Source organism: Somniosus microcephalus, chromosome 28 (assembly GCF_052327205.1).
Source record: "Somniosus microcephalus isolate GS21.2 chromosome 28, FLI_Smic_1.0, whole genome shotgun sequence".
In the NCBI taxonomy this organism is placed as follows: domain Eukaryota; kingdom Metazoa; phylum Chordata; class Chondrichthyes; order Squaliformes; family Somniosidae; genus Somniosus; species Somniosus microcephalus.
Window position 1 is genome coordinate 17303897 of NC_141014.1, and position 19683 is coordinate 17323579.

The following is a 19683-nucleotide window of genomic DNA, read 5'->3' on the forward strand; positions in this document are numbered from 1 at the left end:
TCCACTGCCCTTGCAGGCAGTGCATTCCAGACCATCATAGCTTGCTGTGTTTATATAAAATATATATATATCTCCTAATCTCTCTCCCCGGTTCTTCTGCCACTCCTGATCAGTGTCAAGTTATCCCTGCTGAAAATGCATGTGTCTGTACTTTTGGTGACGACAGGATCAAGCTTGGCTCTGATGCTCTTTGCAGTGGTGCAGCTCGTCAATGCTTGGCCAAGGTATCTGTGATCTTGCAGACCAGTTGAAAGTAACGTGTACGAGTCTACGTTTTCTGACTGTGTGCTCCAGTTTCTCTCCTGACACCCCCCCCCCCCCCCGAACGTGCAGTTTCCAGCGGGAATGACTGAACTGCGATCAAGTTGGAATCCTGTTTTTCTTCTTTTTCCCCCCCCTCCCCCCCGCCCCCAGCTCAGGAGTCCTGAGCCTAACTATCGTGCTCCAACTGCTGCCACAGCGAACTCGGCACAGACCTGGAGTTAGATGATGATCTTGTACAGTTTGACTGTACCCTAGAGACCCGCAGTGATGAATACTGTTCTAACCCTAATTGACCGTGGCTCTTGACTTCCGCCGTGTCAGCCGTGGCTCAGTTGGCGGCAGCAGCCTCGCCTCCCGAGTCAGAAGGTTGTGGGTTCAAGTCCCACTCCAGGGACTTGGAATCATAGAAAGTTACAGCACGGAAGGAGGCCATTTCGGCCCATCGTGTCCGCGCCGGCCAACAAAGAGCTATCCAGCCTAATCCCACTTCCCCGCTCTTGGTCCGTGGCCCTGCAGGTTAGAGCATCCCAAGTGCACATCCAAGTACTTTTTCAATGTGGTTAGGGTTCCTGCCTCTACCACCCTTTCAGGCAGTGAGTTCCAGACCCCCACCACCCTCTGGGTGAAGAAATTTCCCCTCAAATCCCCTCTAAACCTTCCACCAATTACTTTAAATCTGTGCCCCCTGGTTTCTGACCCCTCTGCTAAGGGAAATAGGTCCTTTCTATCCACTTTATCTAGGCCCCTCATAATTTTATACACCTCAATAAGGTCTCCCCTCAGCCTCCTCTGTTCCAAGGAAAACAGACCCAGCCTATCCAGTCTTTCCTCATAGCTAAGATTCTCTACTCCTGGCAACATCCTTGTAAATCTCCTCTGTACCCTCTCTAGTGCGATCACGCCTTTCCTGTAATGTGGTGACCAGAACTGCACGCAGTACTCTAGCTGAGGCCTAACTAGTGTTTTATACAGTTGAAGCATAACCCCCCCTGCTCTTGTATTCTATGCCATGGCTAATAAAGGCAAGCATTCCGTATGCCGCCTTAACCACCTTATCTACCTGGCCTGCTACCTTCAGGGATCTGTGGACATGCACTCCAAGGTCCCTTTGTTCCTCTACACTACTCGGTGTCCTACCATTTAATGTGTATTCCCTTTCCTTGTTAGCCCTCCCCAAATGCATTACCTCACACTTCTCCGGATTGAATTCCATTTGCCACTGTTCTGCCCACCTGACCAATTTATTGATATCTCCCTGCAGTCTACAGCTTCCTTCTTCAGTATCAACCACACAGCCGATTTTAGCATCATCTGCAAACTTCGTAATCATATCCCTTATATTCAAGTCTAGATCATTGATATATACCACAAAAAGCAAGGGACCTAGTACTGCGCCCTGCGGAACCCCACTGGAAACGGCCTTCCAGTCACAAAAACACCCATCAACCATTACCCTCTGCTTCCTGCCTCCGAGCCAGTTTTGAATCCAACTTGACACTTTGCCCTGGATCCCATGGGCTTTTAACTTCATGACCAGTGACTTGAGCACAAAAATCTAGGCTGACACTCCAGTGCTGCACTGTCTGAGGTGCCATCTTTCAGATGTGACTGCCCTTGACATCAAGGCAGCATTTGACTGAGTGGCATCAAGGAGCTCTAGTAAAACTGAAGTCAATGGGAATCGGGGAGGGGGGGGAAACTCTCCACTGGCTGGAGTCATACCTAGCACAGAGGAAGATGGTTGTGGTGTTTGGAAGTCAATAATCACAGCCTCAGGACATCGCTGCAGGAGCTCCTCAGGGCAGTGTCCTAGGCCCAACCATCTTCAGCTGCTTCATCAATGACTTTCCCTCCATCCTAAGGTCAGAAGTGGGGATGTTCGCTGATGACTGCACAGTGTTCAGTTCCATTCGCAACTCCACAGATAATGAAGCAGTCCATGCCCGCATGCAGCAAGACCTGGACGACATTCAGGCTTGGGCTGATAAGTGGCAGGTAACATTCGTGCCACACAAGTGCAGGCAATGACCATCTCTAACAAACGAGAGTTTAAACACTGCCCCTTGATATTCAACGGCATTATCATCGCCAAATCCCCCACCATCAATATCACCATTGATCAGAAACTTAACTGGGCCAGCCACATAAATACTGTGGCAACAAGAGCAGGTCAGAGGCTGGGTATTCTGCGGCGAGTGTCTCACCTCCTGACTCCTCAAAGCCTTTCCACCATCTACAAGGCACAAGTCAGGAGTGTGATGGAATACTCTCCACTTGCCTGGATGAGTGCAGCTCCAACAACACTCAAGAAGCTCGACACCATCCAAGACAAAGCAGCCCGCTTGATTGGCACCCCATCCACCACCTTAAACATTCACTCCCTCCACCACCGGTGTACCGTGGCTGCAGTGTGTACCAACTCTACAAGATGCGCTGCAGCAACTCGCCAAGGCTTCTTTGGCAGCACCTCCCAAACCCTTGATTTCTACCACCTAGACGGACAAGGGCAGCAAACGCATGGGAACACTACCACCTGCAAGTTCCCCTCCAAGTCACACACCATCCTGACTTGAAAGTATATCGCTGTTTCTTCATCGTTGCTGGGTCAAAATCCTGGAACTCCCTCCCTAACAGCACTGTGGGAGTACCTTCACCACACGGACTGCAGCGGTTCAAGAAGGCAGCTCACCACCACCTTCTCAAGGGCAGCTAGGGACGGGCAATAAATGCTGGCCTTGCCAGCGATGCCCACATCCCATGAACGAATAAAAAAAAAAAAAAAAGCACCCTCTGCGCTCTCCGGTGTATCTAAAAGACCCCATGGCACTATTTTGAAGAAGAGCAGGAGAGTTCTCCCCAGTGTCCTGGCCAATATTTATCCCTCAATCAACATCCCTAAAACAGATTATCTGGTCATTATCACATTGCTGTTTGTGGGAGCTTGCTGTGCGCAAATTGTTGCCACGTTTCCTACATTACAACAGAGACTACACTTCAAAAAGTTCTTCATTGGCTGTAAAGCGCTTAGGACTTCGGTGGTTGTGAAATGCGCTGTATAAATGCAAGTCTTTTTTCGTTCCCCGCTGCTTGACTTTTTTTCTGTTGTTGCCTGTTTAGTGGCACGTGCGTCACCAGGGTGGAATGCATCTGCGATCGACCCGCCTGGCCCTTGCAGTTCAAATGAAACATGCCTTTTTGTGTGCTTTTCATAATCCTGTGTTTTTCACTGATTGCAGAAAGCCCTGGGCCATGGTGCCCGGAGGTACCACCTCTCTGCTGTGTGCCGGCGAGCTGTAGTATCCATGAGCCGCTTCGAGCCCAATAACTATATCAAGTATGAGACGCTGCGGAAGAACATTGGCATCATTCACAAGAGGTACATGGAAAGGATCTTCAGAGATCTTCCTGGTCACCACATTACAGGAAAGATGTGGCTGCGCTAGAGAGTGTACAGAGGAGATTTACCAGGATGTTGCCAGGACTGGAGGAAAGATTGGATAGGCTGGGGTTGTTTTCTTTGGAACAGAGGAGGCTGAGGGGAGATTTGATAGGTGTATAAAATTGAGAGGCCTAGATAGAGTGGATAGGAAGGACCTATTTCCCTTAGCAGAGAGGTCAATAACCAGGGGGCATAGATTTAAAGTAATTGGTAGAAGGATTGGAGGGGAGTTGAGAACTTTTTTCACAATGCCTCATTGTCTGAAAGGGCGGTAGAGGCAGAAACCCTCATCACATTTAAAAAGTACAGGAAACTTTTTTTTATCTGGCACCGACGGGCCCGGCGAGGTGCCGGTTGATCAGAAAGTCTGGATTACAGAGAGGTATACTTACTAAGGTACGAGAGCCCCGTACACGGCCACAGATCCAGGCGTCCCTGTTGCATGGCAACAGGTGCAGGAACCCCGGTTACACGGCCACAGATCCAGGAACCCCGGTTACGCGGCCACTAATATGAAGTAAAACTTACCTGAACCTACTCCTGAATTTTGCTGGTTGAGAGATTTCCGGTTATTTAGGTGCCAGTAAAAAGAGAGTTTCCTGTACTTTGATGTGCACTTGAAGTGCTGTAAACGACAAGGCTATGGACCAAGAGCTGGAAAGTGGGATTAGGCTGGGTGGCTCTTTCGGCTGGCACAGACACGATGGACCGAATGGCGTAAATTTCAATGATTTGAGGAGTCTATGGTTAGAATCTGTTGGGCCGAATGACCTGTTTCTAAGCTGTATATACTACTGTGCTTTCATGTTCCGACAGACTGGAACCTGAGATCCAAAAACCTGTATTTCACTCCTCCTATGCACTTTCCCTGGTCACGCTTCCAATTGCAGCTCTATGGGCAGATGCCGGGTATAAATTGGGATACTCGGTGGTTGTTTTTGGCCCCTTTTCCTACCTATGGGAACCGAACCTTCCCTCAGCGCCTTGCCACCTCGCTGCCACGAAGTCTCCACTGGGATAGCCACGGGGAAGACTCCCTGTCCTCCCTCGTCATAGCGCAGCGGCGAGTGGTCTTCCCAATGCCAAACTTGCACCCCATTAAACCTTTTCCCTGCCTACCATTGTTGCTTAACACTCTTGGTAGCTGGTTGCAGACTGTCCTTGGCAGAAGCCTCATCACATCTCTCGAACTTCTCCGTGCTGCGCATACAATGAAACTCGGACAGCTTTTTGTGTCGGCAAATGCAGCAGTCCTTTTGTGCACAGCAAGATCTCGCCAGCAATTGACCAATGGCGAGTTAGTCTGTTGTTGGTGCTGATAGTTGAGCGAGGAATGTTGGTTGGGACACTAGGAGAGCGTCCTGCTTTTCTTCAACTACAGGTACACTATCCCTTATCCGAAAGCCTTGGGACCAGCTGAGTTTCAGTTTTCGGAATTTTTCGGATTTTAGAAGGTATTATTATAAGACTGGGAAATTTGTATTTAATATAAATGTTAAAAGTTCAGGCTACCTCTTGCGACTGTTCCGTGTCTCATTCCCCTTCCTGCTTCTCTGGAAAACCGGATATCGGCTGACTCCTACTAAGCTGGCCTGCAAATCAGGTCGGGGGTCGGGTGGGGGGGAGGAGAAAAGAATATTGGACGGGCCGCGGTTCAGGTGGGGGGGGTGGGGGGGTGCGGTCGGTCGGGGGGAGAAAAGCATATCGGACGGGCCGCGGTTCGGGTCGGGTCGAAAAGAATATCTGACAGGTCGGGGGGGGGAGAAAAGAATATCGGACGGGTCGGCGGGGGGGGTAGAAAAGAATATCGGACGGGTCGGGGTTCGGGTCGGGTCGAAAAGAATATCGGACGGGTCGGTGGGGGGAGGGGGGGGGGGAGAAAAGAATATCGGACAGGCTGCGGTTCGGGTCGGGGGGGGGGGAAGAAAAGAATATCGGACGGGCCGCTGTATTGTTGGGTTCACTCTCCCGGTACCTCCTTCACACTGCCCGGCTCGGCCTGCAATCTCCTACCCAGGAGGGAACTCTGACTCTCTGCCCTGCTCAGCGTAAGTCGTGCGCCACTCTGGTCATGTCGTGCGCACGACTTACACTGAACGAAAAAACTTTCGGTTTTTAGAGGTTTTCGGTTTTCGGAAGTTCGGATAAAGGATAGTCTACCTGTATAACCACAAGATCTTGATTGTCCACCTGAGCCACTGCAACAGGCAGATGGGATCTTGGTTTAACATCCGTCTGAAGAAGAGCCCAATGTAACACTCCCTTAGTGTTTCACTGCTCAAGCCTTGGCTTGGGTTTTGAATCCACCACCTTCTGTGTTGGAGGCAAGAGTCATACCGAATGAGCCAAGCTGGCACTTGCCTGCCTGCCCCAACAGTCTGGACATGTCATAGAGGAAGAAAATCCTTGCCACAACCGGAATCTACCAGGTACTGACATTGGTTGTGGGTTCCAAGTTTCACTCCAGAACTTGCTCACATAATCTGACACTCCAGTGCACTATTAAGGGAGTACTACATTGTCAGAGGTGCTGTCTTTCAGATGAGACATTAAACCAAGGCCCCTTCTGCCTGTTCAGGTGGATGCAGAAGATCCCAGGGCACTATTTGAAGAAGAGCAGGGGAGTTCCTGATTTAACTGATTATTTATCGAATTTACTGTTTGTGGAACCTTGCGTGCAAATTGGCTACCTTGTCTGCCTACTTACCACAGTGGCTACCCTTACATTTATTGGCCCAGAAATTCGGGTCGGGGGCTTCCCGCGGGTGCAAGCCCCCGACCTGCACTTATCTTGCGCGCCGGCAGTTGAGCTGTAGGGCCCCGTGGAATTCCGCTCCGGGGCCTGGCCAGCTGCCAGCGCGCTGTGCTTGCGTGTCCCAGGGGCGTAGTTAGTTCGATGCGTCCCCCGGGATCACTTGGGCCATGGGCAGCCAATCGGCGCAGGAAAAAGGCCATTCATAAGTAGTGACAGGAAGACCTGTCAAAACTTATAAATACTACGGCCCCAAAATAGCAGTAAACCTTCAAATAAATTTTAAAAAATCATCACACTTTTTAAATAAACTATAAATTACATTAAATAACTATTTTAAACAATTTAAATTTTTGAAAAAAATAATTTTATATTCTAACAGGGCTAAAAATAAACTTACCTTTAAAGTGTTTAAAAATAATAAACCTGTGGAAAATTTTTTTTAATTTTAATTAATTGACCACTTATCTTTTAAAATGCAGGCCTTACGCCTGGTTTTTACATTTCTAAAATCTAAAGACTTACCCTCACGGAAAAACCTGTTTTAAAAAAAAAAACAATAAAAAAAAACGTAAGTTCAAAGCGCACGCGCAGACTCCCGCGCGCACGCGTTCGACCTCTGAACCCCTTCATTCTGAGGAACGGAAGTGCCGGTTTCCCACGCATGCGCAGTGCATGCAAGAAACCAGCACTTCCATCAGGCCCACGCGTGAGTACCCCGTGCGTACTCACCCGTGGAGTCCCGAATTTCTGGGCCATTGGCTGTGAAGAACTGTGGGATGTCCGAAGGATGTGAAAGATGCTATCCAAAGACAAGTCCTTTCTTTCTATGCACCAGTGCCACTGCCAGTCCCTGCAATTGGTCCCTGATGCACCGCCATGGTATAATTGGTTAGTAATGTATATTTAAAAAAAAAACACGTTTCCTGTATTGACCTTTTATAATGGAAACTAGCTATGTAAACATGTCACATTGTAATTACACCCTTCTGCCAGTGGCGGTGCCGAATAGGCAGGTTTCATTTTGGATATAGCAATTTATAATGGCAGCGTATCAAAATAAGGATAGAAAATGTGGACTAGATTATGTTTGCATGCCTGGGTCCTATTCCCTCCTGCTCTCCAATCCCACTTCACCTGGTGACCATTCTTGGCCTTGGATCCCTTTGTGCAATGCCATGGGAGATTGTCTGGTGTATTCTATAATAAATGTAATATATGCCGGTGTGTTATAACCACAAAATAATTGTACTTGGAAAAACAAAAGTGCTGCATTAATTGGGGATACGTATTGGTTTTCATCTACACATATTCAATGCCCATTTGTAACATTTAGTTTTGCCTTCGCTGATAGGCTGGACAAACCACTGACCTTGTCGGAAAAGATCGTGTATGGCCACCTCGATGACCCGGTCAACCAGGAGATAGGTCGTGGGAAGACTTATCTGCGCCTCCGACCTGACCGGGTGGCCATGCAGGATGCCACGGCTCAGATGGCCATGCTTCAGTTCATCAGCAGCGGGTTGCCCAGAGTTGCCGTGCCATCTACAATCCACTGTGATCACTTAATCGAGGCTCAGCTTGGCGGAGAGAAAGATCTGGCAAGAGCCAAGGTAATTTATTGAGCGCAGCACTTTGAGATGTCTTGATGGCGTGATGAGATGCTATTTAAATGCAATTATTCTCTGAGCATACAGGTATAAAACCTTGGTGCTGTGCACGGTTAGTCAGAGAATATAGTCTCATTTGCCTGTCTCGATTGTCATCATGTTGCCGTTTCTCTGCATCTCCTCAATAAATCCAATTAGAATGAGCTCTTTCTTTCTCTCTCTTTCTCTCTCTCTTTCTCTCTCTCTTTTTCTCTCTTTTTCTCTCTTTCTCTTTCTCTCTTTTTCTCTCTCTCTTTTTCCCTCTCTCTTTTTCCCTCTCTCTTTTTCCCTCTCTCTTTTTCCCTCTCTCTTTTTCCCTCTCTCTTTTTCCCTCTTTTTCCCTCTCTCTTAGGGGCCCCCCCTCTCTCGCAGGGCCCCCCCCTCTCTCGCAGGGCCCCCCCCCCCCCTCGCGCGCTGGGGCCTGCCCCCTCCCCCTCGCACGTGCTGTATACCTGCAGATTGCGAATGGGCCGAATGGTTTTCCTCATTTGTTAATATCTTTGATTACATTGCTTCAGTAAGAGGCTGACATTGAACACTGCACTGTCTTTCTGCTTTGTAGGATATAAATGAAGAAGTTTATAATTTCTTGGCGACGGCAGGAGCAAAGTATGGAGTTGGCTTCTGGAAACCTGGCTCTGGTATCATCCATCAGGTGAAGTGTCAAAAATCAATTCTTGCTCGCTCTTTAATGTTCCTTACCTCCCCTTCCCCCAAGAGTGACCAGATTAATTAACAGCTTTTGTTTCCTGTTGCGTACACCAAAAACCACGGAAGCTCAGCGTAAACTCGAGGAACAGCACCTCCTCTTCCGATTAGGCACTTTACAGCCTTCCGGACTCAATATTGAGTTCAACAATTTCAGATCATAACCTCGGCCCCCATTACATTTTTACTTATATTTTATCCACACCTTTGTTTTGGCCCTTTCTCCCCTCCCCCCCCCCCCCCCCCAACACCTTTTTTCCTCTTTTTTCTCTCCCACATGGCAGCTGTCTCCCATTCTGCCAGTGCATTTCATGCTAATCTAGAGCCGTCTTTTGTCTCTCCACTAGTCCTATCACCATCTCGTCTGGTTTTGAATACCTCTTAATGTCTCTTCACTTCTTTTGTTCTCTCCCAGCCCTGCCTTTCGATCTATTTCATTTCCTTTCCAGTTTTGAAAAAGGGTTTCGACCCGAAACGTTGACTCTAATTTCTCCACGGATGTTGCCTGGCCTGCTGAGTTTTTCCAGCATTTTCTGTTGTTATTTCGGATTTCCAGCATCTGCAGTATTTTGCTATCGTACAATTGTCAGCCTTGTCTCGGTGGGTAGCACTCTTTCGCCTCGGAGTCAGAAGGTTGTGGGTTCAAGTCCCACCTCCAGAGACTTGAGCACATAAAGCTAGGCTGACGCTCCCAGTGCAGTGCCGAGGGAGTGCTGCACTGTCGGAGGTTCCGTCTTTCAGGTGAGACGTTAAACCGAGGCCCCGTCTGCTCTCACAGGTGGACGTAAAAGATCCGTGGCACTATTTTGAAGAGGAGCAGGGGAGTTAAGCCCAGTGTCCTGGGGCCAATATTGATCTCTCAAGCAACATAACAAAAACAGATGATCTGCTCATTATCACATTGCTGTATGTGGGAGCTTGCTGTGCGCAAATTGGCTGCCGCATTTCCTACATTGCAACAGTGACAACAGTTCAAAATAAAGCACTTCATTGGCTGTAAAGCGCTTTGGGACGTCCTGAGGTTGTGAAAGGCGCTCTATATATGATGCTATATATATGCTTGGATTAGCCCCTTTCCCCTATAGATCAGGCCAAAACTAGCTGGAGAATTCCCACTAAAAACAATAAAAATTCTCAACAATCTGCACATTAATGGGGACGAAAACTCCACTTGACCTCATTTAGGGTCAAATCACAGTTAAAGGGTTAATCTGGATTTGCCCACCATGAAAGCAGAATTCAGTTAACCAGAACAATTAGCAGTACGTAAAATAAAACGGCATTTTCTCATGTGCAGGATCACGAGTGTCTCCATTAGTCCTCATTTCGGATTGACTGCTGAAGGGTTAAAGAAACTGGACCCCGCCATCTTTAATAATAAAAGACCACCTACTCCCAATACTACTTCTTGCTTTAATAGCAAACCACACTGCTTCAGACCTCATTACAGCCTTGGCCCAAACATGGACAAAAGAGCTGAATTCCAGAGGTGAGGTGAGAGTGACTGCCCTTGACATCAAGTCAGCATTTGACCGAGTGTGGCATCAAGGAGCCCTAGTAAAACTGAAGTCAATGGGAATCAGAGGGAAACTCTCCACTGGCTGGAGTCATACCTAGCACAAAGGAAGATGGTTGTGGTGGTTGAAGGTCAATCATCTCAGCCCCAGGACATCGCTGCAGGAGTTCCTCAGGGCAGTGTCCTAGGCCCAACCATCTTCAGCTGCTTCATCAATGACCTTCCCTCCATTATAAGGTCAGAAGCGGGGATGTTTGCTGATGATTGCAGTGTTCAGTTCCATTTGTAACTCCTCAGATAATGAAGCAGTCCATGCCTGCATGCAGCAAGACCTGGTCGACAGTCAGGCTTGGGTTGATAAGTGGCAAGTAACATTCGCGCCACACAAGTGCCAGGCAATGACTATCTCCAACAAGCGAGAGTCTAACCACCTCCCTTTGACATTCAACAGCAGTACCATCGCCGAATCCCCCACCATTAACATCCTGGGGGTCACCATTGACCAGAAACTTAACTGGACCAGCCACATAAATACTGTGGCTACAAGAGCAGGCCAGAGGCTGGGTATTCTGTGGCGAGTGTCTCACCTCCTGACTCCCCAAAGCCTTTCCACCATCTACAAGGCACAAGTCAGGAGTGTGATGGAATACTCTCCACTTGCCTGGATGAGTGCAGCTCCAACAACACTCAAGAAGTTCGACAACATCCAGGACAAAGCAGCCCGTTTGATTGGGACCCCATCCACCACCTTAAACATTCACTCCCTCCACCACCGGCGCACCGTGGCTGCAGTGTGTACCATCTACAAGATGCACTGCAGCAACTCGCCAAGGCTTCTTCGGCAGCACTTCCCAAACCCGTGACCTCTACTACCTAGAAGGACAAGGGCAGCAGGCGCATGGGAACACCACCACCTCCAAGTTCCCCTCCAAGTCACACACCATCCTGACTTGGAAGTATATCGCCGATCCTTCATCGTCGCTGGATCAAAATCCTGGAACTCCCTCCCTAACAGCACTGTGGGATCACCTTCACCACACGGACTGCAGCGGTTCAAGACGGCGGCTCACCACCACCTTCTCAAGGGCAATTAGGGATGGGCGATAAATGCTGGCCTTGCCAGCGACGCCCACATCCTGTGAACAAATTTTAAAAAAATCCAAGTCTTTTTCAAGCAGGGCCTTGGAGGCTCCTCTTTACCTTTTTTTAATTCTTTCCGAATACAAGCGTGAGCAGAAGCAGTTACCAAACGATTCCCACTTCGGATGAAATCCCCTGCCGCCATCGCAAAGCTGCTGGTGCAACAGCGCAGAGGGTGTTCGCTGACTCTTGAGCATGTAAGCTATGAGCGGCTAACACTTGCTACTTACTCGGTGCCATTTTACAAATGAACACTTGGAATGGATCGGATCTTGTCACTGGATGTTGAGACTGAACAGGATGCATCGACGGCAGCTTTGAACACAGCAGGGTGAATGGCAGCACAGCCTCAGCAGCTTAGCCTGCTCCACCTGCTTTAATTAACAGCCTTTAATTTCTTCTTTCCCCCCCCCCCCCCCCCACGCTTTCTCGGGCTGCCTTGCTTCACCTTAGTTCTTCTGTCTGGCAGTCCAGCCACAACTGGGAATGCGCACTGTGGGCGAGGCCCTACATCCTCTGACTCCCTAGAGCAGCATGTAAAAAGCTGGATTCCCAGGAGCTTGAGACTGCCGAGCTAAGGATTCCTAATTACAAACACTTCAGAGCAACACCACATTCCAGATGGTGCTGGGGCCATTTTCTCCAGAGTGCTGTGTCAAGGCACCTCTCTGCAGAGTCTGTTTGAGTGGTCGGGTTATCGGGAATTTCAGATTTGCACACCAAATATTCGTGTGTGGAAATAAGAACATAAGAATATTCAACTATGCAAAGCTTTAGGTGTAGATGCACAGCCAGATCAAGTTCGCAGTCTGCTGATCATTTTCAAATGTGGATTATTTTTGTCAATGTTTTTGGCATTGTATCTTCTACCCCCATCAAGCACAGTCACCAGCTCCTCTCGAGAACATAAGAATTAGGAGCAGGAGTAGGCCACGCGGCCCCTCGAGCCTGCTCCACCATTCAATAAGATCATGGCTGATCTTCAACCTCAACTCCACTTTCCCACCCGATCCCCATATCCCTTGATTCCCCTAGAGTCCAAAAATCTATCGATCTCGGCCTTGCATATACTCAACGACAGCCCTTTGGGATAGAGAATTCCAAAGATTCACAACCCCCGAGTGAAGAATTTCCTCCATCTCAGTCTCGGGATAAGGGGTCAGCCATTTAAGACACTGCCCCCTAGTTCTAGACTCTCCAGCCAAGAGAAACAACCTCTCAGCATCTACCCTGTCAATCCCCCATGGAATCTTGTGTTTCAAATGAGATCACCTCTCATTCTTCTAAACTCCAGAGAGTATCGGCCCAGTCTACACAATCTCTCCTCATAGGACAACCCTCTCATCCCAGGAATCAATCTAGTGAACCTTCGTTGCACTGCCTCTAAGGCAAGTATATCCTTCCTCGGATAAGGAGACCAAAACTGTGCACAGTGCTCCAAATGTAGTCTCGCCAAAGCCCTGTACAATTGTAGCAAGACTTCCTTATTCTTGTACTCCAATCCCCTTGCAATAAAGGCCAACATGCCATTTGCCTTCCTAATTGCTTGCTGTACCTGCATGCTAACTTTCCGTGTTTCTTGTACTAGGACACCTAACTCTCAGAATACCAGCATTTAATGAGGCTCAGAATATCATAGTGTAAACACTCACTGAGCTGTGTGTGAGAGCAATGACTGGCTTGTGTATTGAGTTTCTATTTGTTATGGTGGTCTGCTTGACTTCTGCATGGTGTTCCTTCTATTTTCCAGGTAGCCCAACTGAAATAGGTCCAGGAGGAGGCCATTCAGCCCCTCGAGCCTGTCCCGCCATTCAGTTAGATCATGCCAGACCTGTATCTTAACTCCATTTACCTGCCTTGGTTCCATATCCCTTAATACCCTTGCCTAACAAAAATCTATCAATCTCCCCTGACCTTTTCAATTGACCCCCAGCTTCAACAGCTTTTTGAGTTCCAGATTTCCACCACCCTTTGTGTGAAGGAATGCTTCCTGACTTCACTCCTGAATGGCCTGGCTCTAATTTTAAGGTTCTGGACTTGCCCATAGCCAACAATATTTTTAGTTTTATAAATAGGGTATATAGAGTATCAGAGTAAAGCAGCAATAAAATTATGGGGCAACACTGGTTAAGCCACGGTTAGAGTACTCTGTGCAAATTTGGACACCCCATTATAGATAGGATAGTAAAGCCAGAGAGAATGCAGGAAATTCACTGGGATAATATCAACGATGCGAAACCATGGTTATGAGGAGGCTCTATTTCCACTATTGCCATCGCCGAATCCCCCACCATTAATATCCTAGGGGTCACCATTGACCAGAAACTTAACTGGACCAGCCACATAAATACTGTGGCAACAAGAGCAGGTCAGAGGCTGGGTATTCTGTGGCGAGTGTCTCACCTCCTGATTCCCCAAAGCCTTTCCACCATCTACAAGGCACAAGTCAGGAGCGTGATGGAATACTCGCCACTTACTTGGATGAGTGCAGCTCCAACAACACTCAAGAAGCTCGACACCATCCAGGACAAAGCAGCCCGCTTGATTGGTCCCCTGTCCACCACCTTGAAACGTTCAATCCCTCCACCACCGGCGTACGGTGGCTGCAGTGTCTACCATCTACAAGATGCACTGCAGCAACTCGCCAAGGCTTCTTCGGCAGCTCCTCCCAAACCCGCGACCTCTACCACCTAGAAGGATAAGGGCAGCAGATGCATGGGAACACCACCACCTCCAAGTTCCCCTCCAAGTCACACACCATCCTGACTTAGAAGTATATTGCCGATCCTTCATAGTCACTGGGTCAAAATCCTGGAACTCCCTCCCTAACAGCACTGTGGGAGTACCTTCACCACACGGACTGCAACGGTTCAAGAAGGCAGCTCACCACCACCTTCTCGAGGGCAATTAGGGATGGGCAATAAATGCTGGCTTTGCCAGCGATGCCCACATCCCATAAACTAATTTGTTTAAAAAAAAAGCTTCCCCACTACTGAGGTTAAACTGACTGACCTGTAGTTGCTGGATTTATAGTTGCACCCTTTTTTGAACAACGGTGTAACATTTGCAATTCTCCAGTCTTCTGGCACCACCCCCATATCTAAGGAGGATTGGAAGATTATGGTCAGTACCTTTTGCAATTTCCACCCATGAATCCCATCTGGTCCTGGTGACTTATCTACTTTATAAGTACAGCCAGCCTTTCTAGTACCTTCTCTTTATCAATTTTTATTATCCCATCCAGTATCTCAACTACCTCCCCTTTCACTATCTCTTTGGCAATATCTTCTTCCTTGGTGAAGACAGATGCAAAGTACTCATTTAGTACCTCCGCAATGCCCTCTGCCTCCATGTGTAGGTCTCCTATTTAGTCCCTAATCAGCCCCACCCCTCCTTACTACCCGTTTATTATTTATAATATGCGTATAGAAGACTTTTGGATTCCCTTTTATGTTAGTTGCCAATCTATTCTCCTGTCCTCTTTGCCCCTCTTATTTCCTTTTTCACTTCCCCTCTGAACTTTCTATATTTGGCCTGGTTCACCCTTGTATTCTCATCCTGACGTCTGTTATACGCCCCTTTTTCTGCTGCATTTTACACTCTATCTCTTTCATCATCCAGGGAGCTCTGGCTTTGGCTGCCCTGACCTTTCCCCTTTAACTGTACCCGAACCATTTAAAGGCAGCCCAATGTTCAATTACAGTTTTGCCTGCCAATCTTTGATTCCAGTTTACCTGGGCCAAGATTCGTTCTCAACCCACTGAAATTGGCCATCCTCCAATTAAGTATTTTTATCCTAGATTGCTTCTTGTACAGCACAGAAGCAGTCCGTTTGGCCCATCGATTTAATAGAGCCCTTTAAATTTATGAGGGGTATTGATGGAACGAATAGGGAAAGATTATTTCCTCTAGTTGGGGAGTTTGTGATAGAAACATAGAAGATAGGAGCAGGAGTAGGCCATTCGGTCCCTCGAGCCTGCTCCGCCATTCAATGCGATCATGGCTGATCATCCAAACTCAGTGCCCTGTCCCTGCTTTCTCCCCATATCCCTTGATACCTTTAGCCTTAAGAAATATATCCAACTCCTTCTTGAATATATTTAATAAGTTGGTTTCAACTGCCTTCTGTGGTAGAGAATTCCACAGGTTCACCACTCTCTGGGTGAAGAAATTCCTCCTCATCTCAGTCCTAAATGGCTTACCCTTTATCCTTAGACTGTGACCCCTGGTTCTGGTCTCCCCTGCCATCGGGAACATCATTCCTGCATCTAGTCTGTCTAGTCCTGTTAGATTTTATAAGTTTCAATGAGATCCCCTCTCATTCTTCTAAACTCCAGCGAATATAAGCCTAATCGACCCAATCTCTCCTCATACGTCATTCCTGCCATCCCAGGTATCAGTCTGGTGACTCTTCGATGCACTCCCTCCATGGCAAGAACATCCTTCCTCAGATAAGGCGACCAAAACTGCACACAATACTCAAGGTGTGTGGTCTCACCAAGGCCCTGTACAACTGCAGCAAGACATCCTTGCTCCTGTACTCGAATCATCTCGCTATGAGGACCAACATACCATTTGCCTTCTTAACCGCCTGCTGCACCTGCACGCTTGCCTTCAGCGACTGGTGCACAAGGACACCCAGGTCTTGTTGCACTTCCACTTTTCCCAATCTATTGCCGTTCAGATAATCTGTCTTCCTGTTTTTGCCACCAAAGTGGATAACCTCGCATTTATCCACATTGGGCAGATGCATGGCAGATGCAGTATAATCACCCAACCTGTCCAAATCATACTGGAGTTTCTCTGCATCCTCTTCACAGCACACACGCCCACCCAGCTTTGTATCGTCTGCAAACTTGAAGATATTACATCTAGTCCCCTCGTGTAGATCATTAATATATATTGTGAATAGCTGGGGTCCTAGCACCGATCCCTGCGGTACCCCACTAGTCACTGCTTGCCACTCGGAAAAAGACCCGTTTATTCCAACTTTTTGCTTCCTGTCTGCCAACCAGTTCTCTATCCAAGTCAGTACCTTACCCCCAATCCCATGTGCTTTAACTTTGCACGCCAATCTCTTATGCAGGACCTTATCGAAAGCCTTCTGAAAGTCCAAATACACCACATCCACTGGTTCTCCCTTATCTATTCTACCAGTTACATCCTCAAAAAATTCCAGTAGATTAGTCAAGCATGATTTACCTTTTGTAAATCCATGTTGACTTTGTCTGATCCCGTCACTGTTTTCCAAGTGCTCTGCTATTACATCCTTTATAATGGACTCTAGCATTTTCCCCACTACCGATGTCAGGCTTACCGGTCTATAATTCCCCGATTTCTCTCTACCACCTTTTTTAAATAGTGGGGTTACATTAGCTACCCTCCAATCCATGGGAACTATTCCAGAGTCTATAGAATTTTGGAAGATGACCAGCAATGCATCTACTATTTCTAGGGCCACTTCCTTAAGTACCCTAGAATGCAGATTATCAGGCCTTGGGGATTTATCGGCCTTCAATGCTGTCAATTTCCCTAACACCATTTCCCTACAAATACTGATTTCTTTCAGTTCCTCCCTCCTCATTAGACCCTATGTTCCCCAACATCTCTGGGAGGTTATTTGTGTCCTCCTTTGTGAAGACAGAACCAAAATATGTATTTAATTGGTCAGCCATTTCTTTGTTCCCCATTATAAATTCCCCTGATTCTGACTGCAAGGGACCTACACTTGACTTCACCAATCTTTTTCTCTTCACGTCTCTATAGAAGTGATGGGTTATCAATTTAAACGTCAGAGGAGTGAGATCAGAAGCAATTTCTTCAATGGATTACTTTGCAGCGAATGGTTGAGGCAGAGACAGTTTCATTTTGTTCGGAAAATTGGCTAAATATTTGAACTTGAGTGAGACATAGTCTATGGGAGAGAGCAGGGCCATGGGAATAGTTTTGCCTTGCCCTAGGAAAGAGACAGCACGGATACAATGGGCCAAATGGCCTCCCTCTGTGCTGTACATTACTGTGGTTCCATGGATCAGGCTCGACAGCGATGCCGTTAAATAGCCTGCCAGCACTCAATTGTGTAAGTTCATAGAGCGAGATGGTAGAGGTTGATCAGCACATGTGGAATTGTACTCCAGCACGGGATTGGCATGGTGCGGAGACGAGGGAGAAGAAAGTAAAAGTTGCACTGAGACAGCAGCCTCCACTGTGTACTGACAAAACGTGATCTTACTTGCAGATTGTTTTGGAGAACTACGCTTACCCTGGTGTCCTGCTGATTGGCACAGACTCCCATACTCCTAATGGTGGCGGTCTGGGTGGCATCTGTATTGGAGTTGGAGGAGCGGATGCAGTCGATGTGATGGCAGGAATCCCTTGGGAGCTGAAGTGTCCAAAGGTAAAATGTCTACCATGATTTGTTAAATTACAATTGTCTTGACCAAGAAGCTCAGTCGCCCATAGCTGCCAGTCAGCCACAGGCACGGGTTGAGTCGAGACCTGCCTGCCTGCCATTGATGCTCATCCACTGAAGGGAATGAAATGTGGTCGGGCTCGGTCTGGGTTGTTGTGTTCCACACCTTGCCAGATGAAGGCAAAAACTGACTGGCCAACTTGCAAAGGCACCTCTTATTGTCATTGCCAGCATTGTGCCACAGCTGATGGTGTAGACTGTTCTACATTCTCTGTTTTAAGAAAACAGAATGGCAGGTGGTGTGGAGAATACAACAACAACAACTCGCATTTGTCTAGCGCCTTTAACATCCCAAGGCGCTGCAGAGGAGCATTGCATTGAAATGCCAGCACACAGTTATATCGCTGTTGCAGCTTCTGCGCTGCTGAGCTTCCCTATCTGAATTACAATTCAATGGTGAGAGAAAATCAAATTGTGTGTGTCTATGCATCTAATCGTCCATTACTGGGTCCCTCATATCCCTGCCTGTGCCTGGCGGGAGAGACATTGGTAGACATTGGACTGGGATCCCCAAATTTTTGTTTTTGTTATCGCAAAATTAGAGTATGCTTCACAAAATGAGCAAGGCTGTTGATTTTTATTTTTAACAGCTACCTGATAGTTTGGTGGGTAAATAGACTGTCTGGTGTGCTGTTGAGCCAGACAGCAAGTCTCTGGTTCCATCTCTAGTCTGTGTTGGGTCAGCTAATCTTAATCAGGATAGAGGCAGAGATGGTGCAGTTGGTCACATTGCATGGAGTCTTTTTTTATTCATGGGATGTGGGTGTCGCTGGCAAGGCCAGCATTTATTGCCCATCTGTAATTGTCCTTGATGTGGTGGTGGTGAGCCAGTTAAGAGTCAACCACATTGCTGTGGGTTTGGAGTCACAGATAGGCCAGACCAGGTAAGGACAGCAGATTTCCTCCCCTAACCAGATGGGCTCTTATGACAATCTGGTAGTTTCCTGGTCACCGTTACTGGTACTAGCTTTTTATTGCAGATTTATTTAATTAACTGAATTTAAATTTCACAGCTGCTGTGGTGGGACTTGAACTCATGTCTCCAGATCATTAGTCCAGACCTCTGGATTACTCGTCCACTAAGCTACTGTACGCCAAGCCTAGGGAGGGTTGGTTTCTGCTGCTGATCACTATCCAGTGGAAAGTTCAGGTGTGTGTGGTCGTTGGGTGAGGAGAAGTTTGGGCTTGCCTGTGATGCCCCCAGTGGTCAGGTGGATTACCCACCCTCACCGTCTTGGCCAACACACCAAGACTGGCCATTTTGGCAACACTCTTGAAAGTTGTCGGTACTTCGACGATCAAAAGACAAAGCCCTAGTTAGACCACACCTTGAGTACTGTGTTCAGTTCTGGGCACCACACCTTAGGAAGGATATATAGGCCTAGGAGGGAATGCAGTATCGATTTACCAGAAAGATACCAGGACACCAAGGGTTAAATTACGAGGAGCGATTACACAAACTAGCGTTGTATTCCCTGGAATTTAGAAGGTTAAGGGGTGATTTTGATCGAAATTTTCAAGATATTATGGGGAACTGATAGAGAGAAACTATTTCCGCTGGTTGGGGAGTCTAGGACTAGGGGACATAGCCTAAAAATTAGAGCCAGACCTTTCAGGAGTGAAGTTAGGAAACCTGCAAAAAGGGTGGTAGAAGTTTAGAACTTGCCTCTGCAAATGGCTGTTGATGCTGGGTCAGTTGTTAATTTTAAATCTGAGATTGATAGATTTTTGTTAACCAAAGGT

General features: G+C 47.5%; 1 protein-coding gene across 1 annotated transcript in view; it reads left to right on the plus strand.

The window, feature by feature from the left end:
* Positions 1–19683, plus strand: part of aco2 (aconitase 2, mitochondrial) — a 71178-nt gene that overhangs the window by 6392 nt on the left and 45103 nt on the right. Inside the window, exons 2-5 of the mRNA XM_085969539.1 lie at positions 3501–3640; positions 7810–8068; positions 8667–8759; positions 17707–17865. Coding sequence (XP_085825665.1) covers positions 3501–3640; positions 7810–8068; positions 8667–8759; positions 17707–17865 — 651 coding nt within the window. The remainder of the gene's footprint in view (positions 1–3500; positions 3641–7809; positions 8069–8666; positions 8760–17706; positions 17866–19683) is intronic.